General features: G+C 35.0%; 1 protein-coding gene across 2 annotated transcripts in view; it reads right to left on the bottom strand.

Annotated features, from left to right (window-relative positions):
- Positions 1–17,542, bottom strand: part of VPS26C (VPS26 endosomal protein sorting factor C) — a 52,687-nt gene that overhangs the window by 2,594 nt on the left and 32,551 nt on the right. For both annotated transcript variants that reach the window (XM_027875451.1, XM_027875452.1), the window contains 3 exons: positions 16,415–16,489; positions 10,071–10,221; positions 874–1,026 (listed from right to left, as the gene is read on the bottom strand). In XM_027875451.1, coding sequence (XP_027731252.1) covers positions 874–1,026; positions 10,071–10,221; positions 16,415–16,489 — 379 coding nt within the window. The remainder of the gene's footprint in view (positions 1–873; positions 1,027–10,070; positions 10,222–16,414; positions 16,490–17,542) is intronic.

Below are 17,542 nucleotides of genomic sequence, written 5' to 3'. Positions count from 1 at the left end.
AGAAGTAAGAACAATACAGTAAAATTTTCTTGTGACAGATTTAACTATGCTTTCTGCTTGGCATAAAAAGTCTGATTCCTAAGAATGAAAGAAAAACACCATTCCTTGCAAATTTTCAGTCTGTATGGCATGTCAGTTAAAATCTAAATCATCAATTATATCTTACTACCATACTATCTCTTTGTCCAATTAAGTTATTAAATGTCAACTATGTATAAAGTGTCACACTAAATGGCTAGCAACATAAAGGTAGAAATTCTAGTAACTTGAGGTTATGGATATATTAATACTGAAGCTTGAGAATTTTCTTGCCCACAGTAAGCTAATAAGATTTCGGTGAGGACACAGAATCAAAGAGCACGAATGAGGTTTAACAAATGACAACTCAAGTATTGCCATGGTCTGCATGAAATATGTGAAAACAAAGAAAAACCTTCAGAATTTTGAGCAGATCCTCTATGGAGGACTGATGGCAGGATATGGAAAATAGCTAAAGAAGGCAAAGATAAATGTGACTTACAGCAGTGGAAGGAATGACAATGAGATCATGGATCCACTGAAGAAAGAGTAACAGAGATTTTTTAAATGTAAAAAGCTAATGATGATGATGATACTACGGTATCTACCGTGTGTATCTTTGATCACAATAACCTCACTTTCTTTTAAAAAAAAATTCACACAAAGGGGCAGCTAGGTGGTTCAGTGGATAGAGCACTGGCCCTGGAGTCAGGAGGACCTGAGTTCAAATCCAGCCTCAGACACATGACGCTTACTAGCTGTGTGAACCTGGCAAGTCACTTAACCCCAATTGCCTCACCAAAAAAAAAAAAAAAAAAATTCACACAAGCTTTGAAGTGATAGACGCAAACTTACCAACTTTGAAATTGGTAGTTTCAAGGGTAGGGCAAGTGAAAAGTCTAGGGAATATCATATATATGGGAACAGAAAGGCTCCTGCAAACATCACCATCAGCAATTTGAATATTCTGAATCTCTGTGGCATCTCTGGCATATCCTTCTGCACAACCTTGAGAAAGAAGAAAATAACTTAAAATTAAAACAAAAATCCCATTTTTCTCTCTTTCCCAAAATTCATGGACAAATTTTTTTAACAGAGTTCTTTTCTCTTTTTTTTGCACCCTCCCACCTTATCTTACTTTTTTCTAATTACACATAAGGACAATTTTTAATGTTCATTTTTTTTAAACTTTGAGTTCCAAATTTTTCCCTTCCTCCTTTATCTCCCCCCTCTCTGAGACAGTAAGCAATGTGATACAGGTTATATATATGCAGTGATATAAACATATTTCCATATTAGACATGTTGTGAAAAAAGAAAAAAAAACAAATAACAAAGTAAAAATAATATGATTTTAAATGCTTCAAACTCCATCAGTTTTTTCTCTGGAGGTAGATAACATTTTCCATCATGAGTCCTTTGGAATTGTCTTGGACCATTGTATTGCTGAGAAGAGCTAAGTAATTCATAGTTGATCATCAGTGTTCTACTGGTTCTGCTCACTTTACTTTGCATCATTTCACATAACTCTTTCCAAGTTTTTCTGAAATCAGCCTGCTCATCATTTCTTATAGCACTGCATTACATTCATATACCACAACCTGTTCAGCCATTACCCAATTGATGGGCACCCCCTCCCTCAATTTCCAATTCTTTCCCACCACAAAAAGAGTTGCTATAAATATTGTTGTACATGTGGGTCCTTTCCCCATTTTTATGTTCTTTTTGGGATATAGATCTAGAAGTGGTATGTTGAAGGGTCGAAGGGTATGCACAGTTTTATAGCCCTTTGGGCATAGTTCCAAATTGCTCTCCAGAATGATTAGATCAGTTCATAATTCTACCAGCAATGCATTAGTGTTCCAATTTTCCCACATCTTCTAAAACATTTATCATTTTCCTGTTTTGTTATATTAGCTAATCTGATAGGTGTGATGTGCTGGTATCTCAGAGTCATTTTAATTTATATTTTTCTAATCAATAGTGATTTAGGACATTTTTTCACAGGGCTATAGATAGCTTTAATTTCTTCATCTAAAAACTGCCTGTTCATATCCTTTGACCATTTATCAATTGGGGAATGACTTGTATTCTTATAAATTTGACTCAGTTCTCTATATATTTTAGAAATGAGGCCTTTATCAAAGATGTTGGCTATAAAATTTTTTTCTCATCTTTCTGCTTCCCTTCTATTCTTGGTTGCTTTGGCTTTGTTTGTGCAAAAACTTTTAAATTTAATGTAATCAAAATTAGTCATTTTGCATTTTATAATGTTCTCTATCTCGTTTGGTCATAAATTCTTCCCTTCTTCATATATCTGATAGTAAGCTATTCCTTACTCCCCTAATGTGCTTACAGTATCACCCTTTATGTCTAAATCATGTACCCATTTTGACCTTATTTTGGTATGCACTGTAAGATGTTGGTCTATACCTACTTCTGCCATAATGTTTTCCAATTTTCCTAGCAGTTTTTGTCACATAATGAGTTCTTATCCCAGAAGCTGGCGATTTGGGTTTATTAAACCCTAAGTTACTATGGTCATTTACTACTGTGTACTGAATGACCTAATCTATTCCATTGATCCACCACTCTATTTCTTAGCCAGTACCAGATAGTTTTGATGATTACCATTTTATAATGTAGTTTGAAATCTGATACAGCAAGAAAAACCTTTCTTTGCATTATTTTTTCATTAATTCCCTTGATAGTCTTAACCTTTTGTTCTTCCACATAAATTTCATTATTTTTTCTAGCTCTATCAAATATTTTTTGGCAGTTTGATTGGTAAGACACTGAATAAGTAATTTAGGCAGAATTGTCATTTTTATTATATTGGCTCGACCTACCCATGAGCAACTGATATTTTTCCAATTGTTCAGATCTGATTTTATTTGTGTGAAAAGTGCTTTGTGGGGCAGCTAGGTGGCATAGTGGATACAGCACCAGCCCTGGAGTCAGGAGGACCTGAGTTCAAATCTGGCCTCAGACACCTGACACTTACTAGCTGTGTGACCCTGGGCAAGTCACTTAACCCCACTGCCTAGCCCAAGGGGGAAAAAAAAGACAAAAAAAGTAAAGTGTTTTATAATTGTGTTCATATAGTTCCTGGGTTTGTCTTGGCAGGTAGACTCCCAAGTATATCATATTGTCTACAGTATTTTAAATAAAATTTCTCTATCTCTTGCTGCTGGGCTTTGTTGGCAACATATAGAAATGCTAGGGGCAGCTAGGTGGCACGGTGGATAGAGCATTCAAATCCAGCCTCAGACCAAACACTTGACACTTACTAGCTGTGTGACCCTGGGCAAGTCACTTAACCCCAATTGCCTTAAAAAAAAAAATGCTGATGGTTTATGTGGGTTTATTTTATATCTTACAACTTTGCTAAAGTCATTAATTATTTCAAGTAGTTTTTAAGTTAATTTCCTAAGTATACTATCATATCATCTGCAAAGAGTGATAGTTTTGTTTCCTCATGGCCCATTCTAGCTCCTTCAATTTCTTTTTCTTCTCTTATTACCAGAGCTAATATTTCTAGAACAATATTGAATAATAGTGGTGATAATGGGCACCCTTACTTCACCCCTGATCTTACTGGGAAGGCTTTTAGCTTAACCCCATTACAAATAATGCTTGCTGATAGTTTTAGATAGATATTACTCATCATTTAATGCCACTGACTCCTATGTGTTTTGACTAGAAATGGAAGCTGTATTTTGTCAAAAGCCTTTTCTATATCTATTAAGATAATCATACGATTTCTGTTGGTTTCGTTACTGATATGGTCAATTATGCTAATAGCTTTCCTAATATTGAACCAGCTCTGCATTCCTGGTATAAATCCCAACTGGTCATAATGTACTATCCTGCTGATAAATTGCTGTAATCTCTTTGCTAGTATTTTATCTAAAATTTTTGCGTCGATATTCATTAGGGAAATTGGTCTGTATTTTTCTTTCTCTGTTTTTGCTCTTCCTGGTCTAGGTACATCAGCACCATTTTTATGTCAAAAGGAATACAGCAGGATTCCACATATATTTTTTGAAATTGCATATATGGTATTAGAATTAATTGTTCTTTAAATGGTAGAATACACTTGTAAATCCATCCGGCCCTGGGGATTTTTTCTTAGGGAGTTCATTGATAATTTATTCAATTTCTTTTTCTAAAATAGGGTTAAGTATTTTATTTCCTCTTCTGTTAATCTGGACAATTTACATTTTCATAAGCATTTATCAATTTTGTTTAAATGTCAGGTTTATTGGCATACAATTGGGTAAAATATTTCCTAATAATTACTTTAATTTCCTCTTTATTGGTGGTGAATTCACCCTTTTCATTTTTGATACTGGAAATTTTGTTTCCTTTTTATTTAATCAAATTAACCAATGCTTTATCTATCATACTTTTTTTTAATAAAATCAGCTCCTAGTTTTATTTACTAGCTCAAGAGTTTTCTTAATTTCAATTTTACTAATTTCACCTTTGGTTTTCAGGATTTCTCATTTGGTACTTAACTGTGGATTTTTAATTTGTTCTTTGTTTTAGTTTTGGTTTTTTTTTTTTTTAGTTGCATGCCCAATTCACTGATCTGCTCTTTCTCTACTTTAATGATGTAAAAGTTTGGATGAATAAAATTTCCCCCAAGTAATGCTTTGGCTGCCTCCCGTAAATTTTGGTATGTCTCATTGTTGTCATTCTCTTTAAAGAAATTAGTTATTCTTTCTATGATTTATTCTTTGACCCATTTATTCTTTAGGATTAGATTAGTTTCCAATTAATTTTTAAACTATCTTTCAACTGCCCTTCACTGAATGTAATTTTTATTGCATAATGATTTGAAAAGGATGCATTTAATATTTCTGCCTTTCTGCATTTGAAGTTGTTATGCCCTAATACATAGTCAATTTTTGTGTAGGTGCGATATACTGCGGAGAAAAAGGTATAATCTTTTCTATCCCTATTCAATTTTCTCCATCAGTCTGTCATATCTAACTTTTCTAAAATTCTATTCACCTCCTTAACTTCTTTCTTGTTTATTTTGTGGTTAGATTTATCTAGTTCTGAGAGAGGACAGTTGAGGTCCCCTACTAGTATAGTTTTACTGTCTATTTCTTCCCATAACTCACTTAACTTCTCTTTTAACAATTTCAATTCCATATACCACTTGGTGCATATATGTTTAGTATTGATATTACTTCACTGTCTATGGTACCTAAAAGGTACCATAGATGCAAGATGTAGTTTCTTTCCTTGTCTCTTAATTAGATCAACTTTTGCTTTTGAGTTGTCTGAGATCATGATTGCTATCCCTGCTTTTTTTTTTATGTCAGCTGAAGTCTGTGTGTGTCTTTCTGCTTTACTCTGTGGGTCTCTTTCTGCTTCAAGTGTGTTCCTTATAAACAACATACTATAGGATTTTGGCTTTTCATCCACTCTGCTATCTGCTTCCCTTTTATGGTTGAGTTCATCCCATTCACATTCACAGTTATGATTACTGTGTGCTTCTATCCATCATATTTTGCCTCTTCTCTCCTTCTCCTCTCCTTCTGCCCGTTCTCTCCTTACCAGCGTTTTGCTTCTGTCCACCACCTCCCCCAATCTGCCCTTCCTTCTGCTAGTTCCTCACCACCACCTGTGCTTAACCTCCTCACCTCCTATTCTCTGTAGGGTAAGACAGATTTCTATACCCAACTGATTATGTATGTTATTCTCTCTTCAAGCCAATTCCAAATGACATTAAGGTTCAAGCAATACCCACAGTGCCACCTGCCAACTTTCCATCCTCCCTCCATGTTTCACACCTTTTCATGTGAGATAATTTACTCTATTCTTCTTCTTCTTTTCTGCTCCTAGTGGAGTCCTCTTTCTCACCCCCCCCCTTTTTTGGGATATCATCTCCTCAAAGTCACTTCATACCCATACTCTCTATCTATGTATACTCCTTCTAATTGTACTAATAGTTCACAAAAATTACAAGTATCATCCCACGCAGGGAGGTAAACAGTTTAGCCTTATTGAATCCCTTATGTTTTCTCATTTCTTTTTACCTTTTTATGCTTCTCTCAAGTCCTAAAATTTTAAATCAATTTTTTTTGTTCAGTTTTGATCTTTTTCATCAGGAAAGCTTCAAAACCTTCTATTTCCCTGAATGACCATTTTTCCCCCCAAAGGATTATGCTCAGTCTCCCTCAGTAGGTGATTTTTGGTCATAATCCTAGCTCTTTGGCCTTCTGGAATATCATATTCCATTTCCTCTTATCCTTTAATGTTGAAGCTAAATCCTGTGTAATCCTGACTGTGTCTCCAAGCTATCTGAATTGTTTCTTTCTGGCTGCTAGCAATATTTTCTCCTTGACATGGGAGTTCAGGAATTTGGCTATAATGTTCCTGGGAGTTTTCATTTTGGGATTTCTTTCAGAAGGTTATTGGTGGATTTTTTTCAATGTCTATTTTACACTCTAGTTCTAGGATATCAGGGCAATTTTCTTCGATAATTTCTTGAAGTATGATGTCCAGATCCTTTTTTTGCATCATGGCTTTTAGGCAGTCCAATAATTCTTAAATTATCTCTCCTGAATCTATTTTCCAGGTTAGTTGTTTTTCCAATGAGATATTTCACATTTTTCTTCTGTTGTTTTTTTTCATTCTCTTGATTTTCTTTGATTCTTGATGTCTCATGGAGTCATTAGCTTCTATTTGTCCAAATCTAGAAGTTAAGGAGTTTTTTTTTCAATTAGCTTTTTTACCTCCTTTTGCATTTGGCCAATTCTACTTCTTAGGGAGTTCTTTTCTTCAGTAAATTTTTGTACATCTTTTTCCACTTTTTGTGCTTCTTTTATCAAGCTGTTAACTCTTTTTTCATGATTCCATTGCATCATTCTCATTTCTTTCTTAATTTTTTTTGTACACCTCTCTGATTTTTAAATTTCTTTTTGAGCTCTTCCAAGAGTTCTTTTTGGGCCTGAGACCAATTCACATTTTTCTTTGAGGCTTTGCATATAGATATTTTTGACACTGTTGTCCTCTTTCTGAGTTTGTGTCTTGATCTTACCTGTCGCCAAAATAACTTTCTATGGTCAGTTTCTTTATTTGTTCTTTGCTTATCTTTTCCAGCCTATTTCGTTACTTTTAAAGTGAGCTCTGCTCCTGGAGTGGAAGGGGCACTGGCCCAAGCTTTTTGCACTTGGGCTGCAGGCCCTGGCTGCTTGCCTGGTGTTACACTGAGGCCCACAGGAAGCCTGGTGCTCTGCTGTGTCTGGGGATGGGGAGGCGTCTTGTGGCTGACCTGGTGCTGCACTGAGGTCAGCAGGGTGTTGTTTTGGTACCTGGCAGGGGGTTGGTTTTGCACCAGGGCCACAAGGAAGCCTGGTTGATTACCTGATGATGTGCTGGGACTCAGTTTGGGGGGGGCGGGGTTTGCTGCTATGCTGGGACACATGGTGGGGGATGGGGGAGACTGGTGCTTCACCTGGGCTGCAAGGGTGGGTGGGTAAGGCTTGCCACTAGCTTACTGCTGCAACAGGCTGTGTGGCCTGAGTCACTGACCTTCACAGGGCCTCTCGCTAGCTGGCTGAGACAGGGCCTGATGCCGGCCTGCCAGGTTAGTGCCTGCACTGGGCTGCATTCTCCTTCTAGCTGAGACAGACCTTTCCTACCTACCTTCCAAGTTGTCTCCAGCTAGAAAATTGTCTCACCCCGTTTTTTTGTTGTTTCTGCTGTTCCAGAATTTGTTTTGAGGTGCTATTTTATAGTTGTTTGGAGGTAAATATGGGAGAGTTCAGGCAATTTCCTGCTTACTCTGCTATCTTGGTTCCCAGAATACAGTTCTTTTCTTAAAGCCAAAAAACCAAGTCTATTTTCCTCAGACGTTGTTTGATGTTGAGTTGTTTCAGTCGTGTGTGCCCCTTCGTGACATCACTTAGTGCTTTCTTGGGAAAAACACTGAAGTGAGTAGTTTGCCATTTCTTTCTCTAGCTCATTTTACAGATGAGAAAACTGAGGCAAACAGAATTAAGTGACTTGTCCAGGGTCACACAGCTAGTGTCTTAGGCCAGATTTGCACTCAGGTCTTCCTGATTCCAGGCCCATGTTCCATCCATTGTGCCACCTAGCCACCCCCTCAAACATATAATTTTTTAAATGATGTTTTATTCATGTCATTGTTTTTGCAGTCATTTTAATATCTACTATCATCTCCCATTGCATCATCCCTTATGGCAAGGAAAAATCTATTAAAAATATCTTATAGATCACACAAATGGGAAAAGGACCTACATGTACAAAAATATTCATAGCAGCTCTTTTTGTGGTGGCAAAGAATTGGAAATTGAGAGGATGCCCATCAATCGGGGAATGGCTGAGCAAGTTGTGGTATATGAATGTGATGGAATACTATTGTGCTATAAGAAATGATGAACAGGCTGACTTCAGAAAAACCTGGAAAGACTTGTATGGTCTGATGCTGAGTGAAGTGAGCAGAACCAGGAAAAAGTTGTACACAATAACAGACACGCTGTGCCATGATTAATATTGATAAACTTAACCCTTCCTGACAATACAAGGATCTAAGACATTTCCAGAGGCCTTGTGATGGAAAATGCTATCCACACCTAAAGAAAGAACTATGGAAGCCGAATTGTTATTTTTTTTTCTCTTCTGTTGAGTTTTGTTTCCTCTTTCTGATGGTTCCTCCTATTGGTTTTAATCTTTACTTACAACATCACTAATGTGAAAATGTGTTTAATATGAATGTAAATGTATAGCCTAAATCAAATTGTGCACCGTCTTGCGGAGGGTGGTGGGGAGGAAGGGGGGAGAAAAATTTTAAACTCAAAAGCATATGGAAGTGATTACTGATAAATCAAAATAAATTAATAATAAAAAAAGAAAAAAAATAAAGGAGACAATAATAAAAAAAAATCTCTTATAGTGACTCTTTACAGTATTCTGTACTAGTTGTCTTTTGTCACTTGCCATTGAGGGGTAATGTATGCTCTCTATGGCCTTTATGGAAAACATGTAAATCTGAATAAAGTAGTGTCAGCAAAGAAAAGGAAATTATTTACGAAAACACTTCATGGCAAGAACATGAATGAAACTTTTTGTCACTTTTAACTGTTCAAACTTATAAAGTTTTAAGTATTTTATAGGTAATGTCTAGAGAAAATGAAAATTCACCTAACTTATGAACTCAGCCCCATTTTATGCTTTATTCTTTTCTTTTTAAAAATGCATTTTTATTTATTTTTATACCATCTATATTGTTATATGTTTATTTTTGTACATGTTATGTTATGTATGTTTTATGCATGTGTGTGTGTGTAGACACAGAGCTCTCCTTTTGAAAGAGAGATCTTTTAAAATGAAGAGTTGAAAAACAGAAAAAAAAAGTTCAAAAAAACTATCAATAAGCCTGAAATGAAATACAATATTAAATGGACCCATATCTTCCCACTTCTGCAAAAAACAGGGTGAGATGCCTTGTCCTATCTCTTCTTTGGAACCAAGCTTGGTCACTGGAATTTCACATCATTCAGTTTTGACTGTTTTGTTACTGTCATTTCATTTTCATTGTTAAAGCCCTTGTGTACATTGCTTTCGTGGCTCTGCTTACTTCACTTTGCATCAGTTCATAAAAGTCCTCTTCCAGTGCTTCTCCACATACATCACATTCATCATTTTTTATAACATAATGATATTCCCTTCTAAACAAAGGGCACCTAATTTAAAAATTTGTTTCTTTGCTACTACAAATGCTACTAGTAGCATTCTTTGCTACTACAAAAAATGCTGCTACAAACATTTCGATGTACATAGGGCCTATCTTTGTGGCATAAGCTTAGCAGAGGTATTTCTGCAAAGGGTATGGGCATTTCAGTCACCTTCTTAGCACAATTCCTAACTGTTTTCCTGAATGGTTGGACCAATTCAGAACTCCACAAATAGTGCTACAGGGCTATCCTCTAACTTTTTACATACATGCCATATTAGCCTTTAAATACAGAAGAGTAACAAGAAGCAGCACTCAATAGGAATGAAGTGACTTACCACAGGTTTCCACTCGTACCAACTGCAACTCTATGTTTTTAATGGCAGCTTCTGAGTACTCAACCACCAGCTCCCCTGTTAGTGGCTGTGTAATAACACAGTTGGTTGAGTTGAGATGTCCTCTGATGAGGAATTTGGGGAGGGAAGCTCTCTAAGGGAAAAAGAAAGTAAGTTAAAAATGGAGAAAATATAATGAGAAACTCTTCATTTGATGTAAGTGCCTTGATCTTCTTTAAAAGGAACTTGAAGGTCTTCTGGCCAATGTGGCTGCTTAAACAGCAGCAGAATGCCCAGCTCACACATACCTCTTTTCCCCCCAAACCTACAATTTACAACAGACAGAAAAATCAAGGAAACCACAGGACCTATAATACCCCACAACTGCATGAAAAAATTACCTAGAGTCCCACAAACAATAGAAAAAGGGGCTATTTGATGAAACCAATGGCCAACATTAACAAAAAGAAAAATCCTATAACCTCCCACTGTTACCAGAAATGGGTCAAAGATACATGTTGACTTAAAGACTCTTTGTCCAGAATAACACAATAACAGTAATAGAGGAGGCCCCCAGAGAAAACCTAAAAAATCGAAAAGCCCAGGGTAGGTACATGGAAGCTCCAGATAATAGTGATCAGAGACATGGGACAACATAGGCACCTAAAGTCTCCAAGATTCCTAGCATCTGTCCAAAGACGCCATAGAAGTCCTGTATAGTACAGTATTCCGATCCTCAAAGATCTAAAAGGCCCTAACTCTGGGAGGTCTTTTAGACTAAAAAGTCTAAGATTAGAATTAATGGAAGTCAACAACAACAACAACAAAAAAGATTAGAAAATAAAAATGTTGAAATAGAAGAAAATCTATCTTAAAAATAACTGACATATAACAGGTTGAGAGATAATTTAAAAATTATTGTTCAAACCTCATTCTCTATTTCTGCATGCTCCATTATTCCCATCCCCCTAAACCCAACCCACCACCCCACTGACATACTATTCTAGAGTTACCCACCTCTTCACTGTGCTCTCTAGAATGCCTGTTCCATCAGCAACAAACTTAATTTCATCAATTTTTTTCACATTTATTTATTTATTTTTAATTTATGGAATAAAACAAGCACTTCCAAAAAAAAATGATTGCACACAAAACTGCAAATCTATCATGTACAGCTTGCTATTCCTTTTAAATAAATAAAAGCCATCATGTAAATTTCTTTTTTTCCTTTTTTTCTCTCCCTAGTTCCCCTCCCCCAGAAATGGTTACCATTAGACACAAATTTGTATATATATGTAAAATTATTCTATACATACTTCTATTTATCAGTTCTTTCTCTGGATGCAAATAGCATCTTTCTTCATATGACCTTATAGTTTATTTGGATATTTATAATAATCAAAATGCATATTTGCTCAATGTCATTCTTAAAACAATATTGCTGTTACTGCACACAATGTTCTCTTGGTCCTACTCATTTCACTCTTCATTATTTCGTGCAAGTCTTTCCAGGTTTTTCTAAGATCACTGAGCTCATCATTTCTTATAGCACAGTAGTATTCCATCACAATCATATACCACAACTTGTCCAGCCATTCCCCAATTGATGAGCATCTCTGCAATTTTCAGTTCTTTGCTATCACAAAGACAGCTGCTGTAAATACTTTAGAATATACAGAGTTTTTTTTTTCCTTCTTCCTTTATCATCCTTGCCTTTTTTTTCTTTTTAAAATTTATTTTATTTTCAATTCATGGAACAAAACAACCATTTTCATAACACAGTAAAATTAAAAAAGATGATTGCATATGAAACTGCAAATCTACCATGCACAACTTCCTATTCCTTTCAAACATACAACAAAATTGTCAAGTAAATTTCTCTGGATGTAGACAATGTCCTTTATTTTTAATTTGTATATTTATAATAGTCAGAATGACTTAGTCACCAATGTGAATCAATTTAATTTTTCTTAATTTCTTGATGCTTTACCATTAGGAAAAGAACCAACATAATCAACTGTATTAAAAGTAAAAACATCCAAAACCTGATTATCTTAATAGATGCAGAAAAACCCTTTGACAAAGTACAACATTCATTATGCTAAAAATTCTATGAAGTACAGTCATAGAGAGAGCTTTTTAAAACATCATCATTAAATATCTATCCAAAACCAAGAATAAGAATAATATGCAATGAAGTTGTTTTCCCAATAAATACAGGAGTAAAAACCAGTTGTTTTTCCAATAAATGCAAGCATAAAAAAAAGCAAGGATGCTTATTCTCCCTGACGTTATTTGACATAGCTCTAGAAATAGCAATAAGAAAAGAAAAAGAAATTAAAGGCATTATGAAAGACAAAGTGGAGATAAAACTATCTCTATTTACTTGATTAAATGATGGTTTATTTAGTAAATCCTAGGGAATCAGTAAAGATACTAACTGAAACCACAGCTTCAGAAAATTTGCAGACTACAAAACAAACTCACAAAAATCAACATTTCTATATCTATTTAACAAAACATTCCTATACAACAAAATCCAAGGTAATAATAGAAAGGCAAATCTCATTCCAAATTACTACAAAACACATAAAATATTGTAGGTTAATCTACCAAAGTACACAAAATGCCTGTACAGTTCAATTGCAAAGTGCTCCTTGAAGGAATACCAAGTGCTCATGCTCGTGGCTAGACTATACTGCCAAAGTTATTAATTTACAATTTTAATTCTATAAAAACTGAAGGAGTATAGTATTATAAAGTATCAATGGGATGCTTTACCAAACTTAATATAATAACAAAATGCATTTGGAGAAATGAAAGATTTAGAATTTTAAGGGGAACAATGAAAAAGCAGTAGGAAAAAAAGTGATTAGCTTTTCAAGACTTCAAATTTTATTATAAAGTAAGAGTCTAACTATTTCATAGATCAATGGAACAGACTAGAAACAAGAGAATTCAATAACAGTGTTAGATAAACTGGAAAACATGAATTATTAAGGAAAGTACTGCCTATTTGATAAAAAAAAATGCTAGGTAAATTGGAAAGCAGTTTAGACCAACATCTTATACAATATAGAAATCAAAAGACCCCTGAGGTTTCACTTCACACTCATCAAACTGGCAAAGACGACAAAATATGGGAATATTTAACGTTGAAGGGATTGTAGGAAGATGGTAATATATTTTGTAAAGCAATAAAAAATTATCCAAATGTAGTCGTTAAAATGCCCAGATCCCTTGAACCAGTAACTGGGCATATAGCCTAAGAAGGTCATAGATAAGAAGAAAATCCCCACGTACATAAAAATATTTATAGCAGCAATTTTTTTGGCATCAAGGAACTACAAATAAAGTCAATGCTCAATGAATGGGAAATGAGTAAAATCAATATAATGGAATATTATTGTGTTGCAAGAAATTATGAATGTGGTGAATATAGAGAAGTAAAGAAAGATTTGATGCTAAATGAAACAGAGCCAAGAAAACAATCCACATACAATAATGTACAATATGTACTACTATAATATGTAATAATGTAAATAACCACAAAAAAATCAAACTGGATGCTGTGAAATTATAGAAAATAAGCATGCACTCAGAGAAGAGATAAGAAACGACAGCCTATACCACTCCACTCCCATTACAGAGGTAGTGGGTTCATGAGTCTGGAAATTTGCACATAATTTTACATACTTTTGAGATATAGATTAATTTTGCAAATTATTTTCTTTGCCTCTCTTTTTTTAATTTAGAAAATATTCTTTGTTATACTGAACGGCTCTTGCAGAGAGGGAAAAGACACTGGGAGAAATTCAGGTGATCAAAAAAAAATTCAGGTGATTTTAAAAAAAGATAGCAATAAAAATTTATTTTAACATATTAACAAAAGTTACTGACAACTCAGTTAAAACTAAATTCTTGTGATTACTACATATTCTACTATCAGAATCTAACAATTTATAATAATAAAAGGAAAACTTTTTCAGAAAATAAAGATCAACATTTTTCTGGAAGACAGATTTTTTTGAGGATCTTGCATAATTCTGTTGCATCTTGCGAAATGGAGAGTTTATAGTTTCAATATCTTTAATTCACAATTATTTGGTTATATGAGGTCTTTGTACTTCTGTAAAGATGATTTGCTAAAGCTTTAAACTGGTATTTGATCAGTTTTTAGCTATGAGGAAATCACTGACAATTCTAGGAGATAAGATCAGGCTCTTTTGAAGAATATATCCAGTGCATGAAATGCACTTAAAATAACTTTCTGGCTTCCATTTTTTCTGCCTGCCTTGTTTTCTTTTTCTTTTTTTTTAATTTAAATATTTATTTATTTATTTATTTATTGATAGTTTTCAAGATTCACTTTTATAAGATTTTGCATTCTAAATTTTTCTCCCTCCCTCCCCAAGACAGCATGCAATCTGATATAGGCTATACATGTACAATCATATTAAATATTTCCACATTAATATTTAATATTATTAATATTTCCACATTAGTCATGTTATGAAAGAAGAATCAGGACAAAAGGGAAAAACCATGAGAAAGGGGAAAAAAGAGAGACAGAAAATAGTATGCTTTGATCTGCATTCAGACTCCATAGTTCTTTCTCTGGATATGTATAGCATTTTCCATCATGAGTCTTTTGGAATTGTGTTAGATCATTCCACTGCTGAAAAGAGCTAAGTCTATCAAAGCTGGTCATTGCACAATGTTGCTGTTACTGTGTACAATATTCTCCCAGTTCTGTTCATTTCACTCTGCATCAATTCATGTAAGTCTTTGCAGGTTTTTCTGAAATCCACCTGCTCATCATTTCTTATGGAACAATAGTATTCCATTACATTCATATACCACAACTTGTTCAGTCATTCCCCAACTGATGGGCATCCCCTCAATTTCCAATTCTTGGCCTGCACAAAAAGAGCGGCTATAAATATTTTTGTACATATGGATCCTTTTCCCCTGACTGCCTTGTTTTCCAAAACTAGACTGACAACACAATGAAAATCATCATTGAGGAGAACAGTTCCAAAAGCAAAATGTAACAGCTATCCATTCATTCATTATAATCAATATAAGCCACTTTATTTCCATCACGATGGAAATAAAGGTAGACTGAGGAAGCAAAGATCCGAGCATGATCAATTTATTAGCTAGGCTTTCTGTTGTTGTTTAATTGGTTTTCAGCCATTCTGAGGTTTTCCTGGAAAAGAAATTGGAGTGGTTTGCCACTTCCTTCTTCAGCTCATTTTACAGATGAGGAACTAAGGTAAACAAGGTTAACTGACCTGCCCAGGGTCACACAGTATCTGAGTATCTGAGACTGGACTTGAATTCAGGTCCTCCTAATCCCATGATGGGCCCTCTAATCCACTGTGCCACCTAGCTGTGGACTGTTTTATACTGCTTAACTATGTTTTTTGTTGCATTGCTGTTGTTCAGTAGAGACCCCATTTGGGGTTTTCTTGGCAAAGATACTGGAGTGATTTGCCATTTCCTTTTCTAGCTCATTTTACAGATGAGGAAACTGGGGCAAACAGGGTTTAAGTGACTTGCCCAAGGTCACACAGCTAATAAGTTTATGAGGCCAGATTTGAACTCACCAAGATAAGTCTTCTGACTCCAGGCCCAGTTATTCACTGTACCATCTAGCCACCCCATTAGCTAGGCTAGTAGTAGCCAATAAATTGGGTCAATGAGTCCTCAGCAGTCAAAGACCCCTAGTGAGGGCTGTTCAACAAGAAGACAGCAAAAACTTAAGTAACACAGGTGTGACTTCTTATGACTGGCTAGAAAGTCAAAACCTCTGACGTTGGCTTGACATTATATCATTTGGAACTTCTCTTCTGAAACCTCCTTAACCATAAACAAGACATGTGATTTGAAGAATCTGGGTGTGGCTATAACTACTCTGACTGAATCAGGTAGACATTTAGGTTAAGTAAGTTTCTCCAGAATGTGGGTGAGAGGTGAAGTTACAAGAGAGGAGCACAAGTAAAAAGTCAAGGGTAGAGATACAAATCATGAGACAAAGGTGGAGGTACAAATCAGATACAAGTCACAAGAACAGAATTGTGACCCAAATGACTTGAGGTTACCTGAGTAAACTTGCAAAGGTAAGAAAAAGCAAGAGGGAATATTAAATCTAGCACGATCAAGTCTTGACAAAATAGTATTAAAAATCAATTTTCAACTTCATAGTTTGTAGTATCGAACAATTACTGAAATCACTGTCATAAAGAAATAGAATTAATTTTTTCTGATACCTTGATATGGCACACAAAGGAAGACATTTCAGTTAGTCAAATTCATAGCAATGTAATTAAAAAACCACTTACTTCTTTAACATTCTGCAAGGTTTCAGGTGTGATTGTAAAATCCACAGGACTTGGAGTTGATTTGCCCTTCTGAGGCTAAAATTGGAAAGTAAAAGCCAATGTTAGTTTAAGACATAAAGAATTCTGTAAGTAGTAGTCTTCTTTCTATAAATACAAACTCTACAAATAATCTTAATATTATTGTGAATGTATCTATTTTGAATTTATTCCTTAAAGTCGCATATACACAAATCTAAACCTATTTTTTAAAAGAAATCTCACCTTTACAATTATATTCGCAATAACTGTGCCCAAACTACCAATTAGAGCTTCCAAATCTGAGTTTGCACATAAAACCCAAGTGCAGTGTATAATTATAATTAGAAGAAAAATAGCTCAAGTAACTTTCATAGCCATAGTTAGGAAATATATTCTTAGCCAAAAAGAAAAGGAATAGGGACAATTACAAAAGATAAAATAGACAATTTTGTTTACATGAAACAGAACTGTTTCTGAACAAATTAATTCTTTTAAGTAAAGATGGGAAATAATAGAATGGAAAAAAAAATTTGTATCAATTTCTTACATAAGGGTTTGTTATCCAAGCTGTGTAAACAACACACACATAGTTTTATTATTTTAATATTTCTTATCTTATTAAATTGTTCATAATACGACTTGGCTTCTATTTCATCTATTCTGAGGGAATTGAGGTGATTAGGACAGCAAGTAGTTAATTTATGGGAATTGAGAGAACCTCACTGACTCTATCTTGTGACTCAGTTCTGGAGCTAGCTCAGTTCCCTTTCTAATCAATTATGGGTCTTGTCCAAATTCTGTCTTATGAGATAACTTTATTCAACTGTGGAAATTGGTAGAAAACCTTATTGCATTGTTTAAACCTAGCCCTGCATGGCTGGGAAACTGGACCATCTCTACCTGCTATTTAGAGACCCTAAACCACGGGCTCAGGTTATGCTGACCAGAAATCCACTCAGATCCAAAGAGTGGTGCAAGAAGTTTTCTCATAATTGCTACCCCTATGATATCCAGGTTCCTCCCTTACAACCATCACTCAGTAACCCCTTCTCTCCTTTGGGTTCACGCAATCCAACCAATCAAAATCCTGGTAGCTGTTTTCTACGTACC

This window comes from Vombatus ursinus, unplaced genomic scaffold (assembly GCF_900497805.2).
Source record: "Vombatus ursinus unplaced genomic scaffold, bare-nosed wombat genome assembly UNPS02014809.1, whole genome shotgun sequence".
Taxonomy (NCBI): domain Eukaryota; kingdom Metazoa; phylum Chordata; class Mammalia; order Diprotodontia; family Vombatidae; genus Vombatus; species Vombatus ursinus.
This window is presented reverse-complemented; position numbering and strand designations above follow the sequence as displayed.